We start from the raw sequence: 21,822 nt of genomic DNA on the forward strand, positions 1-21,822 counted from the left end.
ATGATCTATCATATCCTTCCTCTCTTTCCCATTCCTTCTCTCAACTCATCCATCATAATGCTGATAGAAGTGTTTTTATACATACATGTCTATAGGTCTGGACACATCATTCCTCTGCTCCAAAATCTTCAGTGGCTCTCCATTGCCTAAGTACAATTTAAAGTCTTTTGCCTGGTATTTAAGACCTTCTAAGATGTGGAACCACACTACCTTTTCAGTCTTCTCTCCTATTTCCTTCCTACACATATTCTCTATACTCCAATGGAACTGAACTACAGGTGTTCCTTCCACATCATGGGAGTTAGGGGCCCCTATCTACTGAAATGGAAAATTCAGGGAAAATTTTTTGGCTTTTGCATTCTTTTTGCAAATTTTAACTTTTTATATATTTTAATTTTAAAAAAGAAACTATGTATATTTATGGCATTAACATTAAAATGTGGATATTATACAATACCATATATATACATATACATATATATATATTATGCATTTCTGAGTTTCTAAACTTTTTCTATGTTGTCTACTGGCCTTTACAAGTCATCAGCTGCTTCCACAAAACTCCCCCCAAATTCCATTAATTTCTTATGCCAACCCATGCTATATTAAAACCATGAAAAAAAATGGTTGTGATATGAAAGGGATATCTGTACCTTGTGCATACTGAAAATGCTAGATACTCTTATGCTGCTTATGCCTTCCATCATGATCTCCTCTATTCCTTCACCACTCTTCCTCCCTCTCTTTATCTCCTGAAAGCCCAACACAAATGCTATTGCTTCCACAAAGTCTTCCCTAGGATCTCCTGATCCCACTTCTTGATGACAATCTTCTCCCTTGACTTCCAATTAGCACTTATTTTTACAATTCTTTAATGCTCTTAACACATAATGCTGAATATTCATTTTCTGTATTTGTGTCTTACACCCAAACTAAAGTGCCAGCTCCATGAACATGAGAATGGTTTTGCCTAAATGTGATTTCTCTCCAAGTGCTCAGCATAGTACTTTACATATAGTAGGTGCCTCATAAATGATCGTTAAATGTACAAATGAATAATACTTTGTATCAATAGTTATCTGTGTCTGTATTTAATTACCCAACTAAATTATTAGCTCAATGATGGTAGATTGCCTCTGACTGCATCCTCCCTGACACATTCCTCTGCATGGAGTAGATACAGAAATGTTGAATGAATGAATAAATCCATTCTATTTCTCTCTACACAATACTGGTCACCATCCTAGGTCAGGCCCTCAACACTTCTTGCCTCGTTTATTGCAATAAGCTCCTAATTGGTGTATAAATGGAATTATCCTCCTTTGTTTATTTTAACTTAATCAAAAACTTGGAGTGCCTCTCCTTTCCCACTTAGTTAGTCAAACACTTGAGGAACCTTTTACTAGTAAAGGAAGTTCACACCCTCAAAGTGGATCCCACAAGCACTGCCCTCCCTGGGCAGTGCCAGGCAAATTAAGAAACTATGATTGGTTCCTAAGATGTACTAGACCAACCCACAGTGAAAGGAAGTAGAAACCAGAGAGACAGGAAGTGGCACAGGAAAAGGATTATAAAAGGTGAGAATGAAGAGCTGAATAGGAACTTCTGCATTGGATGGATTCTGCTGCATTGGGGTTTCTGTGTTGGATTTCATTCTGCATTGGAGATTCTACACTGGGGATTCTGTGCTGGTAAGACTCTTGCTGAAGAGACGAGAATGACTCCTGGTTGGAGATTGGGACCTGAGGGAGCCTTTGTCAGAATTGAGCTGGATTCCCCTGGATCGGCAATTATAGGGTATTTAGCTAGACAATATTTTCTACCTCCTTCCTATATTTCCCTCTCTTTACTATCTCTACTCTGCTGTAATAAAATTACTAAAGCTACTAACAGCCTTGTGACTTAAGAGTTAATTTTTATAAATGGCAACCACAACAACTTTTTATAACTCTTAATTTGACCAAACCAATTTTAACTCTTACATTGGTCTCCTCTCTCATTCAACCATTTATTCAGTGCTTCTGATGTGCCAGGCATCGTGCTATGGCCTGAGCATACGAAGGCAGAATATAGTTCCTGCCCTCAAGGAATATACTTATACTAGCGATATATAGTATATCCACACATAAGTATAATGCATACAGGATATAGACAAATCCAATAAATACATAGTATTTGGTTGGCAGCCAAGGGGAGTATCACAGACAACTGGGGAAATCAGGAAAGGCTTCTTAAAGGAAGTAGCACTGGAAATGATGATCCTGAACAGGAACTAAAGATTCTAGGAGGTAGAGATGAGGAAGGAAGCATTCTGAGTGTGGGGGATGGCTTCTTCAAAGATGTAGAAGCAGGAAATGGTACATTGTATGTAGAGGTTGGCAACAAGGCCATTTTCGAATCTGTCCTCCAAATATTCACCAATTTGATATTCCTATGGCACAGGTCTGATCATAAATATCACTGACTCCCTATTGCCTCTAGGATAAAATATGAGAAGTTTGGCATTTGAAGCCCTTCACATTCTAGACTCACTTATCTTTCTAAATCAACTTCATATGACCCACCCTCATAATTCTCCATTTCAGTCAAAGTGGCCTACTTCTTATTTCCCACACGTACCATTCCACCTCGCATCTCTGTGACTTTGTACAGGCTACCCCCTGTGTCTGTAATCTAAGCTCCTTGAAGTGAAAGATCATTTGGGGGATGAGGGGAGTCCCTTATGTCCCTAGCAACTAGCATCAGTACAGGGTACATATGGATGCTTGATAAAGACTTGAATGATTGATTGCAATGTCCTCCCTTCTCACCTACACCTCTTGGAATCTCCTTTTCCTGGTCCTTCCCTTACTAGTGCTCTCCTTTCAGATCTTTGAAATCACTACATATTTACTTTGGATATATTTCATATTAATCTGTATACATGTTTCCATCACCTTTCCCCCCACTCCAAATCAAATACAAGCTCCTTGAGGACAGAAATTGTTTCCTTTTTGCTTTTATGGTTTGCTTTAATACTGTGATAAAATGCTTGCTTAAGAGAACTGAATTAGATTACAAGAAGGCAATCTATGAAAAGAGCACTAGATTTGGTGTCCAAGAAACGAGGGTGGATTTCCAGGTCTCCCAAGCACTAACTTTTAGGCATTAGACAAGTCACTTAAATCCCTTCTAGGTTTCCTCATCTATAAAATAAGAAGTCCGATGAAATATGCTTGAGACCTAATATCTTTCCTATGACCTAGTTCTAAGAGTCTCAAATTCTAAGTTTAGAAATTAAACAGGATCAGAAAAACAGACAAATTGAGACTGAGAAAGGAAATATTTCAAAAACATTCATCACCTAAAGGTTTCTTCAACAGTGATCCATCCTTAGCTCCTTAGCTTAGAAAATTAACTCATTGAGTACAATAATTATAAACAAAGGCACTAGAAACTACACATCTCTCACTCACCTTGAACTCGGGTCTTCTCCTGCCATTTCAGTCTTACTTAAAGACTTTCTTTCTCAACAAGGCCCAAGTTGCATGACTAACTTTCACCCAGAGAAGGTGACTTTGAAATGTGAATGTTACAGATGACCAATCAGTGGCAAACACCCTCTATCTTTGTCTGCCTTTCGACAAGGTAACAGGCCATGCCAATTATCCCTGAAGTTTCAGACAGAAAGATAAAAGGTCAGAAATACCAAGATATACAGCACGGCTGTCCTGGGCCAGTATAATGAGGCTAATCAGAACCTAGAGCTCATGGAAATGGGGAATGTGATGTTAACAATTCTGACAGGTCCCCTGAGGAGTGACAAGACAACTCTGGAGACAATAAGATACGGAAGAATAAAGACATATAAAGAGTCTTACTCAGAAAGTCTCCCTCCCACCCCAGAGTACTGAAGGGCTAGTTTTGGAATGTAGAACTCAGATACTGCTTACCTTTCTCTGATGCTGGAGCCAGGTCAATGAAACTCCGGCATGTTTCACCTTTGGAAAGAAAAAGATTGATTTCAGAATCACAAAAGGCAGTTAGTTGCAAATTGTTATGTCTTCCCCCTACTGTATATCCTCTGGTCCTAAAGGAGGCCATAGTCAGTCCAGACTATGATTTTGGTCTTTAACCTAAATGACTTCTTTTAATTACCATCCCCATGTAGTACATTCTGCTTTCTCTAGCCTAAGTACCCTTTGCAAGGAAAGTCTTTAATGTGGCATTCAAACCCTGTCCCCCAATCTGGCTCAAATCCAACCTTCCAACTTTGTCTTACACTCCACTTCACATTATTTTTTGTCTTTTAATAGCAACTAATAATAATAGCTAGCATTTATATAGTGCTCACCTTACACCAGGCACGATATGCTATGTGCTTTACAATCAATGTGTTATTTAATCCTCACAAAAGCCTGGGAGGTAGGTGTTATTATTATTTCCATTTTACATCTGATAAAACTGAAGAAGACAGAGGTTAAATGACTTGCCCAGGGTCACAGAGTTAATATGTGTGACACCATATTTTCACTCATCTTACTAACTCCATGTCCAGCCCTCTATCCAATGTGCCACCTACAATGCTGCTGGAAGAGAATATCTTCAAATTCAAAAACAATATCAATCAACAAACCAATACTTATCAAGGGCCTACTGTGTGCTACGTATTATGCTAGGTGTTGGGGATGCAAAGACAAAAAGAAGAAATCATCTCTGTTCTCAAGGAGTTTACATTCTCTCAAGGAGACCACATGTAAGTAAATACAGAAAACATAAAATAAATGCAAGTAGTTTAATACAAAATGGGGGGAGCACTATTAGTTGAGGGATCAGGAAAAGCTTCATATAAAAGGTGATACTTGTTGCCAAAATACAACACCCATTTCTTATTTTTAAAAATTAGAAAAAGTAATAAAAGGAACTTTCCTTAAAGTGATAATCAGAATCTAGCTAAAACCATCAGCAAGAATTCTCTGTAATGGGGATAAACTAGAATCCTTCCCAATAAGATCAGGAGTGAAGCAAGGATGCCTACTATTTAATGTTGTACTGGAAATGCCAGCTAGAGCAATAAAAGCATAAAAGGAAATTGAAGGAATTCGAATGAGGAAACAAAACTATCACTCTTTGCAGATAATATGATGGTATACGTAGAGAATCCACAAAAAACTAATAAAAACAAATAACAACTTAAGCAAAGTTGCAGGATACAAAATAAACTCACATAAATCATCTGTATTTCTATTTATAATTGAATTCAAATATCCAGGACAAGACAAATTATGGCAGAGTAGTAATAATTAATGTTTATGTAGCACATTCAACTCTGCAAAGCACTTTACATACATTATCTCATTTGAGTCCTACAAGAACACTATATTACAAGTATTTTTATCTTACAGATGAAGAAATGAAGGTCCATAGAGGGCTTTAGTGATTCTCCTTTAGTTTTTTAGCTAGTATCACAGGGAGGATTTGAACCTATGTACTCCTTCCACTATATCACACATTCTCAAAGGTATTAAATAATTTTTATTTGTGTTTCCCAAACCTTTGTTATTGATCTTAGAAGAATCAACAAGGTCCGAAAAAATACAAGAAAACGGAGATAACAAGAAACTGTAAACCACTAAACTTGAAGATTCCACAACAAACTGAACAGGTGGTTTATAAACACTTAGAAAAGTTAACAGTGATAATTATGGATCTACCAAGATAGTGATGACAGACTAATTTCATGTACTTTTTAAAAAGCATTACCAAAATGGTAAATCAAGTAGATGTTGTAGACACAGTATAGCTTGATTTCAACAAGCTATTTGCAAAGTTTCTCATAATATCTTTTTTGTAGACAAGTTGGGAAAATGTAGACTGAATAACAATTCAGTCAAGTGGATATAGCTGGTTTAATGACTGCACCCAAAGACTAATTAATGAATCAGTGTCAACCTAGAAGATTGCTGGTGGTGTGTTACAAGATTTTGTCCCTTGCAGTTTAAAGTTCTTTATTTTATCCTTAGACAAAGGGATGGAATTCTTAGTAAATCTGTGGATAATGCAAAGTTGAGAGGAATGTTAACATGTTTGACGAGAGAACAGGTATCCAAAAAAAAAAACCCAGATAGGCTGGAACAATAAGCCAAAATATTGATGAACAAGGTGAAATGTAATAATAATAAATGTAAAGTCTTACATTTGACCTAAAAAACAAATGAACAAATATAGGAGAAATCTAGTCTAGTGTTCCACATTTTTTAAAAAGACAAGATTTTTTAGTTAACAGTAGGCTTAATAGTATGAGACAGTTATAAAAAAAGTTAATATAGTCTTAGGCTGCATTTATAGAACTACAATGACTAGATCAGGAGAAATAATAATCTCATTGTTTTATGTCCATATTAAGTATATGAAAGCCAGTTATGAAATATTTATATATTTTTATTTTAGCAAATATTTTATTAAGCATCAATAGTCAACTAATTTTCTTAATAACTATTTACATTTAAATAATTTACTTATAGTTGTAAAGCAAGATATTTTTCAGTTACTCCTTTACTTTTCATCTAATTTAATAACCTTTTCACAATCCTTTTCTTTCTTGCCCTTTCTTCGACCTTTTATAGTTGAACCTGACATACCCTCTTTTTTTCTACATTTTCATAATACATCTCTTTCCCAAACTACATTTCCTCCTCTAACTTTCCTGTTAAGGATACCTCCATTCTTCTAGTCACCCAGGTTCACAATCTCAGAGTCATTCTCTACTCTTCATTCTCTCTCACTATTCATATCCAATTGATTGCCATGTCTGATTGATTCTATCTCCATAATATCTCTCTTATTCATCCCTTATTTCCCCCTCACATGGTTCACCACCCTAGTTGAAAAACTCATTACCCTTTTCCTGGACTATTGCAATAGCCTCCTAATGGAATTTTCTTCCTAAAATCTCTTGCCTTGACAAGCCATACTCCATTTAGCTTCCAAAATGGTACTCCTAAAACACAGGTCAGACTATGTTACTCTCTTGTTTTAAAAGTAGTTCTGATGCTCCCCACTCCATTCCCTCTGAGATCAAATAAAAATTCCTTGTAAAACCTTTCATAATATGCCTCCAGACTACCTTTTCTTACTTATAATACATTACTTTCCTTTGTATTCTACATTCTAGCCAAATTAGCAAACTTGTTGTCCTTTATACTATTCTATCTCTCTATATCTATATCTATAATATTCTATCTCTCATCTCCATGCCTTTGTACAGGCTGGCCCCCATTCCTGGAATGTATTCCCTCTTTCTCTTAGAATTCTTTCAAAGTTCAGCTTAAGCAACACTTCCTACCTGAAGCCCTTCTCAGATCCCATAGCTGCTAATGCTTCCCTCTCCACAAAAACTATTACCTTGTATTTTACTCTGAGTATACTGAGAATCTATCTGCTTATCCATATACATATTGTTTCCCCCAGTAGAACAGAAGCTTCTTGAAAGCAAGAATCACATTTTTTGTTTTCTATCCACAACTAACAGTGCCTAACACAAAGAAAGTGCTTAATAAGTATTTAAATTTATTGATCAATTAATTAATTGATTTGAGTAGCAAAAGTGACTACTCAGTATAGACATGATTGCTATCTCTCCTGGCTCTGGGTCACTCTTTCTTTTCCACTGACTCCTTCTTTCCTCTAATATCCTCTTTTGGAACTGGGTAGCGTCCTGTTCTCGGTGATGATTTGCTCTAGTCCCAAGGACTCACAGTAGCAATGGCAAGAACCCTAATCTCAATCCCATTTGATTCTCGTTGAGGAATCATATCTCGATTCGCCAACCCATTTTCTCTCCTCTAGAATTTATTGTTCCATTTTTTTACCATTCCCTGCTCTCTTCTGTCCTATTCCGCCTTTCTTCTCCTTATCACGTCCACCTTGCTTCTCCCTTTCTTTCTCTTATCCCAATATTCTTTTCTTTCTCTTTTTCCTTTCACAACCTCTTGCCCTTTTCTCCCATCATCACCAGCTGTAGCGGCATAATAGCATCTCATATTTCGGTACCACTCAAGAACTACAAAAGGCTTTCTGCCCAACAACTTTCAGAGGTATAGGAAGTTGCAAGTATTTTCATTTTACAAATGAGGAAGCTGAGATTGAGAGGTTGTGCTGATTCACAGTCAACCAGCTAATATGAGTTAGATATAATCCAAGTATTTTGATTCCAAGTAAAACACCTTTTCTAACACCCCATATTGTCTCTCCATGAAATAGATTAAGAAATCCTTCACTTGGCACATAGAGTGAATTGGGTTAAAATTGGTTTCTCTACCTTATGTGGTGACTAGGATCCCCAGAGTTGCATCCTTGCCATGTTTTCTCCTTCAATGCCAAGTCACATTGAAACCTACTGCCCCCAAGCCACACAAGAAGAAGTGGGAAGGTTAATGCATATGCATTCCCTAGGTTCAGGAACTTGTCCTCATGCTGTCTTGGCAGCTTCTGAGTCACAGAATGACTCTAATTAAGTTACTGAAATGGAGTGAGGCAGGAATAGAACCTTACAACTCTCCACATCCCACTTCTACTTTCTCACTCTAGTGTTCATCCAGCCTAACACTATGCTTCCCTTAACCCAAATAAATACATGTTCCACTCCCAACTACATACATCTTCCCAAGCCTGCTTGGCACTGACTCTGTCCTGGCATTGTTTTTCACCTCTATAATACTTGTGACTAGGTGTCCCTCCTGTTCTGATCCATTTGGTAGACTCATACACTAAAAGGGCATGAGTTAAGTTGAGAGGAGACAAAAGAAATTACAGCAAAGAAAAGATATCCACTGCATCATTCATCCTTGTATTCTCCAATCCTCTGACAATGCATAGCTCTACCAAGGGTTACAGATATTGGGCATTAGAGTTCATCTTACACAACTTCATCTTACAACTAAGGAATTAAACACCAGAAAAGTAAAATAATTTCCCCAATGGAAGTGACAACACTTTCTGTGGGAACAGAGAATACTTATGCCCTTAGCTTAGCTTGGTCTCTATCAACAATTTCAATACGTCAGATCAGATATTCTTTCAAATTTGGGGAAAAAATGTGATTCATCGATTTTCTAGTCCTACCTTGTTGCATCATATCTGAAATATTGTATTCAGTTCTAAGTATGATATTTTAGTGTTCTCTAGATCATAGAAGATGGAGGGGACTGGCAATTAGCCTTGCCTCCTGGTCTTCTGGATCTAAATTTTGGATAAATTGGTCTCTTGGTAGAAGCTAATAATAATTCTATGACAGGTAGCTGTGAGTGACTGTTAGAGAAGATGGAGGAAGTAGTTTTAGAGATTGTGTGGCATACTCCAACTTGGTGCCATGTGGGGAGATGCCTGGCAATTAGGCTTCCCCTATCACCAAGCTCTTCCCTTCAAAGAGACTATGATAAGCTGTGGATGAGAGTATTTACTTCACTAATGAGGATAAGAATTGGTTAGGGAGTGTGGCTGCTTCTTATATTTAATGCCCTTCTCTCAGTCCTCTGAGACAGAGAAGGAAGCAAATACCATTACCTCTCTCCAGCAAAGGAAGGAGTTTGGGTAGGCAGTTCTATGTTTCAGTCAAGAGTATCTTGCATTGCCTCTGTGTGCTTTCAGAATATTCCTCTCCTCTCTTCCTCTGTTCTTTCCCTCTATATGATTTGCTCCAATTGTTATGTAAATAAATTAGCAGCTACTAACTCTTGTTATATCTGAAAGGATGACATTAGAGGAGGGGAAAAGAAAATAAGTCTAGCACCTAGCAAAAGGCTCTCTGGGTGAGAGAACACCAGAGTGATGATTTCTCCCTGGGGAGATAATAAATGTTTTGGTCACCATTTGATTATACTCATTGGCCAGCTCAAAGTTGATTTGGGTTAACAAAAATTAATAGCATGGGCACTTAAGTGGTTCCATGGATTCAGAGCCAGGTCTAGAGATGGGAGGTCCTGGGTTCAAATCTAGCCTCAGACACTTCCTAATTGTGTGACCCCAGGCAAGTCTCTTAACCTCCACTGCCTAGTCCTTACCACTCTTTTGTCTTGGTGTCAAGACAGAAGGTAATAATTTTGTTTTTTTAATTAATAGACTGAATTGAATTTTTTAAAACAGATTAGAGAAGATAAGTCCCTGGGAGTAGGCAAAAGGAGAAAGGAGTTGCTTTCATGGGAACTGTATAAATCTCAGTAGGAGTTCTTTTGTCAATGTACATCTTGTTGTTCCCCTATGCCTATTTCCCTCTTCATCAGCTTACCAGTGTGTGAAGATTTTTGAAGATTAAAGATTCTCTTCAGCCCCCTAACTCATCTACCATCCCTACTATTGGTATTTTGCCTTACATATGCAGGCTACCTCCTGTGGAGTTTTATTACTCTCCCAAGTGAAAAGAGACCTTCAACTTAAAGTCTGCTACATTCAGAAGATCATTAACCTACTAATGTATATATAGAGAAAGGTGACCTAGACTATGAGGGAATATGAAAACCTACCATAATGAAACTGACTAGAATAATGGGTAATATTTATAGGCAAGAAATGAAGGCTCAAGAAAGGACTCTCATGTAGAGGAGGAATTAGACTTACTTCCCGTGGCTCCCATGGGTAGAAAGAAAAAAAATATATATGGAAGTTACAAAGAGGATTTCTACTTAAGTATGATTTGGACTCTAAAATCATTAAGGTCATGCTATGATTGTTTGACTAAATTTTCCCTTTCAGCCAACAGAGCTAGAGTTAAAGTTTGTCTAAATACTCATATAGAAGGTACTGACAGTATTATATCATCTGCTTAGCACATCCCCACTTAGAAAATGATCTGAAGATTGAACGGTGCTCAACTGTAACATTATCTTCAAAGACCTTCAAGTGTTCTGAAAATACTACTTGGTACCTAAGTATTCCCATCTTTTAGATATGGAAGCTGGGGTTCAATAATTTGTGGGAAATGTCTCTGTTATTATATCACCACATTTAGCTCCTCCCACCTAGAATATGATTGTTTTTAGATAATAGCTATTAAAGTTATAGCCCAAAGTCCCTTTATCTATTATATTACTGTATTGATGGACCATTCCAAAGACTTAAGAAAGTGATGGAGAAAATGATAAAAATGCATATTAAATTTAAAAGTATGTCATGTATTACCTCGGTCTCTCTCCCCCCCTCCCCTCTCTCTCTCTTTCTCTCTCTCTCTCATTTTAAAATAAAACCAATACACTACTGGTTTCAGAGTGGTAATGTGGACATGGCAGTCTTCTTTCTCCCTATTCTGACTGCCACCCATAACTTGTCTTTCCATCCACACTACCACCACACCTGTGTTTACTCCAATCTACTTGAAAACCTTACTTTGTAGACCACACCTCTACCAGTCTTCACTTGATGACATCACCACATGGCAGGTTCACACAGAGTCTAAACATTGTGGAAGATCCACATCCATAAGATAACTCCTAGTGAACAAACACTCCTTTCTAAGCTCCAAGGATCAAAAAGACACATATAATTAGGGCCATATTTCAGGGCATCTTCCTGGAACCCAAATCTGCATGTCTCTTGTCTAATCTGATTGATTCTCTCTATAGGACAACAAACACATTTCATTCAATTCCTTCCCAAATTCCTGTTCATTTATTTAGAAAACTAAATGCCATTTTTCAGGCAAACCTTGACATTACACAATACTCTATAGATAGTTAATATTATTCTTTGTAAAGATGGAAATGTGAAAGCAAATGACTTCTTCCTTACCCACTGGCCCTTCCTGAACTGTCACTGTTATTTCTAACTGTACTAAGTCAGGGACAGACTAAGCAAATTCCTCTCTGTGCAAAAGTTTTAAGATGGTACTTGTCAGTAGACACATCAATATTATGACCAAGGGGAATTGTTTCTGGCACATCCACTTTACAGAAATGAGGCTTCCAGGAATATAACCCAGAAGGGGTCATGTTATCCTCCAATCCAGTTCACCAGGCATGACAGATTCCAGGAATCTTACTCTGAAGTTTATAGCTTTAGGTCTCATCCTCCAATCAGGAAACAGATATGTGCTTCTTGGTAGGTGGTTGTAGGGGATGGGAGGAAGGAGGCATATGTATGTTAATAGGAAGACAAAAGGAAGAAACCAATCATAACACAGTTGGCTTTCCTAGTCATACCTAAGAAATTTATAAAAGCATGAACCTAGTTCTTTACTGAGCACTTTAGAGCATTTAATTAGTTAGTCTTCACACACACCATTATGACAGCCCAAAAATTGATGGCTTGCCTACCTAGCAGGGGACCTGAAAGTTTTTCCCAGCTGCTGTGGCTGGGCAGGAATAGAACTCCGCAGGATCCTACCATTTCCTGGAGTTTCTGAGGCCGTCAAGGACCCTTAGGATAAAAATAAGGAATAGAGAGCAAATGTAGAAAACAATGGCCAGTTTGCAAGGGCAATATGGTATAGTGGAAAGTGAATTGAACTGGGAGTCATGATCTCAGTTCAGGCTTTTGCTATCACTCAGTAGCTACATAACTTTGGACAATATTCTTTTCTTTGCTCTCTGTAAGCCTTACTTTTCCCATATATCTTGGGGGCTTTGAACTATAAAATTTCTAATATTTCTCTGAAATTTGCAGGAGTCCAATGTCACTTTCACCCTCAGCTTGCTTTCCACTCTAGGAAGATGTCACGGTGTGATAGAGCTAATATCTACCAGCATTCTCCCACAACGTGGTGTCCATGCCTCCTTTTCCCCTACAGTATAGTATGGCTTAGGCCCACAACTCCTCCTCCTCTCCTGCAACAAGGATTAGTTTTCCCTAAAAGGAAAGAAAGGGGCTCCAGGATCTGTTTCCCTAGCAATTTTATAGTTGCATGACAGCATAAAAAGTTCCATCCAAATAAAGTCAGGATCCCATCAACTTGGTAGGTTTTTGAAGACCGCATTTAGACACAATACCAAATCTTGCTGACCAGATGCCTTTTCATATAGAGACAAGGGGGTCCGCATCCAGAGAAGCTAAGGGTCATTGTATCTTTGCTGTGTTAGGAGAAAGTAAATCTTTTGTTAATTGTTTGATGACTTGCAGGTGTATCATTTCATCCCATCAGATCTAAACTAAGAAAGTGCTGATATTAGACCTTCCTCTAACATACGGCATGATGGTTAGAATCCAGATATGTACACAGACTTGTGAGACTTAGATTTGAATCCTCTGCTGCTACCTCACTGTGTAACCTTGAGTGAGTCACATGCCCTTTCTAAGTCTCCATTTTCTCATCTATTAACATGGGAGTGCATTCTTTCTTTTTAAAAAGATCTAGGAGTCTAACTCACCAAAATATTATGGCAAAAAAATAAACCAAAAAAAAAGGAGTCAAAGAAAAAGATAATTACATTGATTCCTCTCAACACTGTTATTTATCATGGGCATAACTGTGGTTGGTCAGCTCTGAGTAATTCCTAATAAAGTAAAGAAATTATGAATTGATCCAACTTTTTTGCTTATTTTACTGGTACTCTTCATTTATTACACCACAGTTATTATCCAAACTATCCCATTCTTCTCCATTGTAATAAAGAAAAACAGGCAAAACCAAAAAAGAGTCATATCTGACAATGATTATGACATTAAACCCATAGAGTTCGTCATCTTTCTTCTAGGAGGAAGCATGCTACATTTGTTTTCCAGGACCAAAAATGATCATTTCAATCATTCTGTTTAGCTGCTTTTTAATATGGCTTTGTTTTTATATTATTATATCCATTGAACATATTTTTGTAATTTTGTTTGGTTTGCTTTCTTTGTGTTCAAATAAATTTTCCTACATTCTCTGGAATCCTCACATTCCCCACTTCTCTTTATTTATTTATTTAGAATATTTTTCCATGGCTACATGATTCATGGTCTTTCCCTTCCCTCTTCCTTTGCTACTCCTGGAGTTGACAAGCAATTCCACTTGGTTTTACATGTATCATTGTTTAAACCCTATTTCCATGTTATTCATATTTGAAATGAAGTGATCTTTTCATGCCAAAATGCTAATCATATCCCCATCAAACCACGTGATTGACCATATGTTTTTCTATTGAGTTTCTGCTCCCACAGTTCTTTCTCTGGATGTGGATAGTGTTCTTTCTCATAAGTTCCTCTGTGTTGTTCTGGATCATTGCATTGTTACTGGTAGAAAAGTCTGTTACATTTGATTGTGCCACAATGCTTCAGTTTCTGTGCACAATGTTCTGCTCCTTTTGCTCTGCTGTCATTCCAGTTCACATAGAATTCCTCCAGCTCATTATGCCTTTCAGCACAATAGTATCCCATCACCATCATACACCACAATTTGTTCAGCCATTCCCCAATCGATGGGATACTCCCTCATTTCCCAATTTTTTGCCACCATGAATAGCACAGCTATAAATATTTTTGTACAAGTATTTTTCCTTATTATCTTTTTGGTGTACAAACCCAGCAGTATATCCCCATTTATTACAGTGAATATTCCATTACTTTCATATATCACAAAGTTTTAGAATTCATCTACTAATAGGCACCCACTTTCTTTCCATTTTTTCCTGCCATAAAAAGTGATGTAATGAATATAATAGCATATATATTTTCTGTTTTTCAACTTTCTGGGATATATGCTCAATACTGGGACCACTGGATCATATGGAATGAAGTTCAGTGGATCATCATTCTTTTTTTAAAATATATTTTATTTTGCCAATTACATGTAATAACAATTTCCCACATGTTTTCTGAAGATATAAGATCCAAACTGATTCCTTCCCTTGCCCCTTCCCAGAGATGGTAAGGAATTTGTGGATCCATTATTCATTCAGAGGAAACTCGACAGTTATGGTTCCATAACCCAGAGAAGGACTTTGTGCAAAGTCAAATGTGGCATTAAAAGCCAATGATAATATGGTGTGTTTGGGGATGTAGCTGGAACTAGAGGACTTTGGGTAAAATTCGGCTTGTTCTTGGTTATAATACTCTTTAACTGGCACGCATATTTTAACAATGAAGAATTGACTGGTCTGTCAAGCTTTTGATCTGATATAGTGAGGCAAGTTTTCTTTAGGAAGAGAGAAGGAAGGGAGTGGCTGGGATGGATATGGAAATTATTCTAAATTTAAAATGTAGCAAATAGGGATTGTTTATATGCTGCTTATTTAACAAAGGCAAAAATCAACGCGCTTCTTGTCCAATTAATTCACTGGTATGAGAAAAAAGCAATGAAAAAAAGAAAACAGGATTCACTTAAGACTGACTTTCTCCCTTTTTCTCCTGGCATTTGTACTGGCAAAAAGGATATTGGCAAACTCTCCCTTGGAATTCTCCAGAGGCCTTTGCCAGTTGAACTGATGGGGCAGCAGATGGCACATACTTATCCACTGATGATATTTTGATTTATTTATCTCTTACAGATGGTACCATATCCTCAATCCTGGCTATAGTCCAAAATGTTGGTCAGCTTTCAGAGGGAGAGGGGGCGAGAAATGTGCCGTATTTCTATAAGCAGATATAGATACTACAGACTAGAATTATCCTGATTTTGAATTTTTCTCTATTTGTCTTTTTATGTTATACTAAAGTCTACAGTTGTGCATGGCTTTATACAATAAAAGTATCTCTGAAAATTATATGAATCATATTAATAGTGGCACCATTTTCACTGATTCTTGCTCCTATAGTGCTATTAGTTAGCCACAAGACTTTGGACAAATTACATCCCCTTCTCTATAGAAGGGATAGAACCATAGAATGCTAGCATTCAACTAGGGATGTTTTACAATAGAACATAGATATCAGAGCTAGAAGGATCTTAGAATATGGAATTATAATACTAAGAGGTCCTAGGTTAGAACATAAAAGATTAGCACTGGAAGGAACATTGGAGATTATCTAATCCAACTTTCTCAAGTTAAAGATGAAGAAATTGAGGCCTAATATAGGTGAAATGACTTGCCCAAGGTCACATCATTCATTAATAGAGAACTCAGTAAAAACAAGGTTCCTTGACTTCTAAATCCAACTGAATGTATTAAAAATATTTTAGGATCAAAATTAACCCTAATCACATAAGAGAGAGAACATTATGGTATAATGGTAATGGATAGAAAACCAGTCTAGGAGCCAGAATATTGGGATCTGCTCCTACCTTCACAATTTATTACTCTTGTGAAAGTCATTTAATGTCTCTAAACTTCAGTTTCTTTACATCAAAAATGGGGGAACCTCTGCCTACATCCTAATGATGTTTAATGGGATCATATGCAATAATAGATATGGGAAGCACTTTGAGAAGCTGTGACATACTATAAAAATATAAGGTTTTATTATCATTACTAATTACAGTAGTAATGATGAGTTGAAGCAGTAATAAACCAAGGCAGGAAAGTTGGTCAACCACAAAGGAATTAGGGGAAAGGACTCCTAAGGGGCTCTCCTGAGAAATTTTATTATTCCTTCTTTCTACTCATGATCCTCCAACCTATTTATGTAAGCATTCTTAAGTCAGCACTGACTGTTCTAGTACCAAATAATTTTCTCATAGACAGAGTAAACACATTTTCTGTGGTGTTCTCTCGCAACAACTTGGGGAAAAGTTTAGGAAAATGAATAGCCAATTATTCTGAACAGGTGAAGTGATTTGTCCATGGTCACAAAGCAAAACAGATTAGGATACTAGTGCCAACATCCCAGTTGATACAGAGGCATCTATAGCCTTTGGGGGCCCCAGTCTCTTTCCAGTTGGGCTAATTTTCTCCCCTAGGTTCAGATTTCTCTTTACTATCTTGTGCCTGGAATTTAACTTGCTTTTGATTATCCACAGTATTCAAGGAACCCCAGGGTATGGATAATCCAAAACAGGAGATAATCCTCCAGAATTTATATTAGACCATGGCATGCATTACTTGAAAGGAAGTTTAATATCATGGATAGAGGGTTAGCCTAGTAATTAGGAAAACATTTGTTTCATCTTAATGACCAGGATCAATTTATTTAGCCCCTCAGTGCCCTACAGGCCACTCTCTAAGATTATGAATTGTGATGGGTTCCTATTGTGCATCTATAAAGGGAGTTTCCATATAGGTTTTAGGAAATCACAGGTTCAGACTAACAACAACAAAAGAGTATTATATCATTTATCTTCTTAATTGTGTTTTTCCTTAGGCTAGTATTGGATGGTAATGGATAGAAAACCAAACTAGGAGTCAGGATATCGGGCTCTGCTCCTAGCACCACAATTTATTAGCTTCATGAACTCTGAAAATAAATTAATGTCTCTAAGTTTCAGTTTCTTTATATAAAAAAATAGGGACAACCTCTGCCTAGGTCCTTTACCCTTCGCATCTGCTGTCCAGTTTGGTTTCAACAGTATGGAATGAGATATCCCATGCCAGGTGCCCTTTCATATCCCTCTATTTCCTTCCCCCCATGCTTTCTTGATGCCTTTGGTGTGTTGTCTCCCCTTTTAGATTGTAAACTCCTTGACCGAGAGCTGTCTTCTTTTTTTATTATTGTGTCCCCAGCTTTAAGGACAGAGCCTGGAATATTGTAGGTGCTTAATAAATGTTTATTGGATTGGCCCACCAGATTTTAAAAAACAAATCAGAAACTCAGATTCTAGTCTTGTCTTGGTCTCTTATAAACATGAAGGCTAAGCCATTCCACCTCCCATGTGTTTTCCTAAGCCGCAAAATGAGAAGGTTACACCAGATGATCCCTAACGTCACTTCCAACTTGCACAATTTATGATTTTATCATTTCTCCATCTTGTCCACAAGGAGATGATTAAAGACATTATCAAAATCCTTGCTGATAGCCTGGAGAATCCCTGAATTTGGGGAGGAGTTCACCAATCTAGGGCTGAAATAAGCTATAGCAAATTCACAAAATGAATAATGTGCATGCAGATAACTGAGAATTAACTGTATCTAATGTTTTGCTATCCATTTGCTTGCCATCAGAACTGTCAGTTTACTTATAAGTTTCTAAATGATGACATGAGGCAGATGTTAACGTGTTTGATTTTCCCCACCAGATTGTTGCAAAAGGGGGAGAAAATCTATCTTTTAGCAAGCATCAGACGAAGCTTGAACAAAACCAATAACTCTTTCAGGACTAGCGGATCTCTAAACTTCTCACAGATGCTCTTGGATTGTCATTTCTGGGGTTTATTTGACAGTTGTTTACTGTCAGAGAAGAAATATTGTTCCTTACTGTATCAATTTCCACTCCCCTCAGAGCAACATTAGCCACTACTATAAGCTCATTGCCCTTGTATTTTTAAACAATAAAAAATTTTCAAAAGCACAAAATTCCTTTGCTTAAACAAAACCCATAATCAAGCTTTTTCTCACAGCATATCTTGTCATTCATGCTTTTCTGTGAATGATCCTAGCAGTCATCAACTTATGCAAACACACTCAGGAATAAACTAATTTCCCTTGTAGTCAATTCCTTGTTTTTTCAATAATGTATTATTATATTGTTTAATAATAATAGCTGGCAGTTGCATAGCACTTTGGGGTTTGTGATGTGCCGATATTCCAGTTAAGTAGGTGATGGAGATTTCCATTTACAAATGAAGGAACTCAGAAAGATTAAGTGACTTGTTCAACATAGCATAGATAGGAAGTATTAGAGTCTGGATTTCAAACCTTTTCTCCTATTTTAAAAAAAAACACTAGACACTTAAATAGTAGTTGATTTGATTTGGTACTGTATCACAGCGCTTACTGAATCTTCTTGTTCCTTCTTTTACAATACATCTTTTCATTGTTTGACTATTTGTTACAGCTTCCATCAAGATGTTAAATAATCTAAACTTATATGAAGTGTTTTCTATGTACGTGGTACTATGTATATGATAAGCATAGAACTAGACATGATCACTGTCCTCAAGGGACTCTCCTTCAAACTGGCATTGAAGGGAGGGAGGGAGATTGAAAAGAAAGATGGTACATATCCAAATAAATGGAGCAAAGTAGAAAAATGCACAGGGAAAGGGAGAAATGCTAGTCAAGTCTTAAGAGGGAAAAGAATGTTTTCAGTTGGAGGAAATTTGAAAAGGCTTCATAGCATTTGAGCTGCTGCTTGAAGGATTGATGGAATTTCAAAAGTGAAAGATGGGTTAGGAAGGTGCACATTCAAAAGTGGTGAGAGCAGTTATGAGGAAAAGAACAGAGGAGGTAAAGTACGTGATGATGGGTACAGGCAATTTGCCTTTAATGTGCAATATGTGATATAAGGCTGGAAACGTAAGGTAAGAGCAAATTGTAGAGGTCCTTGAATGCTATTTGGATTTTGTTCCATAAGCAATAGTGAGCCACTGAAGAGTTCTAAGAGGAGAAGCAATATGACAAGAAACAGAGTATAGGAGTTGGAAGAGGTCCTCTAGACAGAGAGAGGTCATAGCAGTCATCTAATCCAATCTGTATCGAAATAGGAATCTTATTACAACATACTTGTCAAGTTGTCTTCCTGTCTCCATTTGAAGACCTCCAGTGAGAGATAATTCACTACCTCATTGGCATCCCATTCTACTTTTAGGGAAATTATAATTGCTAATAGGTTTTTCCTCATATTGAGACAAAATCTGCCACTTTGCAACTTCTGCCCATTAGACCTAGATTTTGCCTTCCAGATCAAACAGAACTAACTTAATCTCTATTCTACATAATAGCTCTTGAAACATAGCATGCTGGAGCAAGTCGATGGCTCAGTGGATAATCAAGAGTCAGGCCTGAAGATGGAAAGTCCTAGTTTCAAATGTGGCCTCAGATATTTCTTGCTGTGTGACCATGGGCAAGTCAATTAATTTCAGATGTCTTGCCCTTTCCACTCCTCTGACTTAGTATCAATTCTGAGACAGAAAGTAAGGGTTTAAAAAAAAGTAAAGAAAAAGAAATACGGCATACTGCTCTCCTCTAGACTGAACATCTCTATTTCATTTAACCAGTCTTCATCTGGTAGTTTCTTCAGTGCTTTGAATATTCTTCTCTGACCAAGCTCCAGTGTGTGAATGTCCTTTCCAAGATGTGCTATGAAAAAAGTGAACATAATCCTTCAGACATAATTTAGTCTAATCAGGGCAGAGAATAAGAGGTCTTTCTCCTCCCTTGTTCTGGATACTATGCCTCTGAAATGTATCCTGATTGAAGTGGCATTTTTGGCTTCCATGTCACACTATTGACAAATATCAAACTAAAAGTCACTTTTTTACAACTCCTGTATAGCATTCATCTCTAGGTTCCATTCATTCTGAGATTTAGCACTCGACTATTTTTACATGATTCTGTCATTTTTCTTTATTCATCCGGATACTTGCTTTTGCTTTCATCTTCTATGTATGCCTTAAAATTCTAAAGTGGCCAATGAGTCCTGAATGTAACCACAGTAATCACTTTAGACAGTTTCCTTATTTCTTCTTCATTAGAATCTTTTACGTTTATAACTTCAAATTTTAATTCTTTGAAACCTCCCACCCCTCTTTTGCCAACTTTGCCTGTAGGATTTTAGGCAATGGATACTAAATATCTTTTCCCTGAACACTCAAAAATTCAAACTCCCAAAATGAAAACTAGCTGAGCTTTCTTATTCTCTAAGATGAAGTATTTAGTTCCTCCCAAGGTTCCTACCATTTCTACTTGAGCAATGAGTTCTTCATTATCCATTAAAATCAAGTTCAAAATAGCATTTCTACTCATTCCTTCTTTCATCAAATCATCATTGGTTATTAAGAATCTGTGTGCCATAATGAACAGAGTGCTAAATTTGGAGTAAGACCTGGGTTCATATCCCACCTCTGAAACTTACTAGTTAGATGATGGGCAAATTGTATCTTCTTTGACTTGGTTTCCTCATCAGTAAAATGGAGAAAATATGACCTATAGTAAGTCACCAGGTTTTTGTGGGTCTAAATATGAGTGTCTGTAAAATGTTTTGCTAACTTTAAAATGCTTTAACCAAACTATGTCCAAAGGGCGTTAAAAGACTGCCTGCCTTTTGATCCAGCCATAGCACTGCTTGGATTATACCCCAAAGAGATAATAAGGAAAAAGACTTGTACAAAAATATTTATAGCCGCGCTCTTTGTGGTGGCAAAAAAATTGGAAAATGAGGGAATGTCCTTCGATTGGAGAATGGCTGAACAAATTGTGCTGAAAGGAATAATGAATTAGATGAATTCCACATGAACTGGAAAGACCTTCAGGAATTGAGGCAGAGTGAAAGGAGCAGAACCAGGAGAACATTGACTGATACATTATGGCACAATTGAATGTAATGGACTTCTCTACTAGCAGCAATGCAATGATCCAGAACAACTATGAGGGACTTATAAGAAAGAACACTATCCACATCCAGAGAAAGAACTGTGGGAGTAGAAACACAGAAGAAAAACAACTGCTTTACCCAACCACATTGACCCAACCATATGGGTCAATGAGGATATGAATGGGGGATGTAGACCCTAAGTGATCACCCTAGTGCAAATATCAACAATATGGAAATAGGTCTTGATCAATGACACATGTAAAACTCAGTGGAATTGCTTGTTGGCTACGGGAGAGGGGTGGGAGGAGGGGAGGAAAAGAACATGAATCATGTAACCATGGAAAAATATTCTAAATTAATTAATTAAATCTACTTAATTATAAAAAATAAAATAAAATGCTTTAACAATATCAATTATTTCTTCAAAGGAATAGAATATCATTAAGGCTAGTTATGAGTTTATCAACTTCTTTGCTTTTGAGAGAAAGAGACAAGAGAGAAATCCATCAGATATTCAGATAGTTCAAGTCTCCT

The 21,822-nt window shown here is 37.1% G+C and overlaps 1 protein-coding gene across 1 annotated transcript in view; it reads right to left on the reverse strand.

Annotated features, from left to right (window-relative positions):
- Window positions 1-21,822, reverse strand: part of GSG1L (GSG1 like) — a 364,295-nt gene that overhangs the window by 275,340 nt on the left and 67,133 nt on the right. The window contains exon 2 of the mRNA XM_044656746.1: window positions 3,933-3,980. Coding sequence (XP_044512681.1) covers window positions 3,933-3,980 — 48 coding nt within the window. The remainder of the gene's footprint in view (window positions 1-3,932; window positions 3,981-21,822) is intronic.

This window comes from Gracilinanus agilis, chromosome 1 (genome assembly GCF_016433145.1).
Source record: "Gracilinanus agilis isolate LMUSP501 chromosome 1, AgileGrace, whole genome shotgun sequence".
NCBI lineage: Eukaryota > Metazoa > Chordata > Mammalia > Didelphimorphia > Didelphidae > Gracilinanus > Gracilinanus agilis.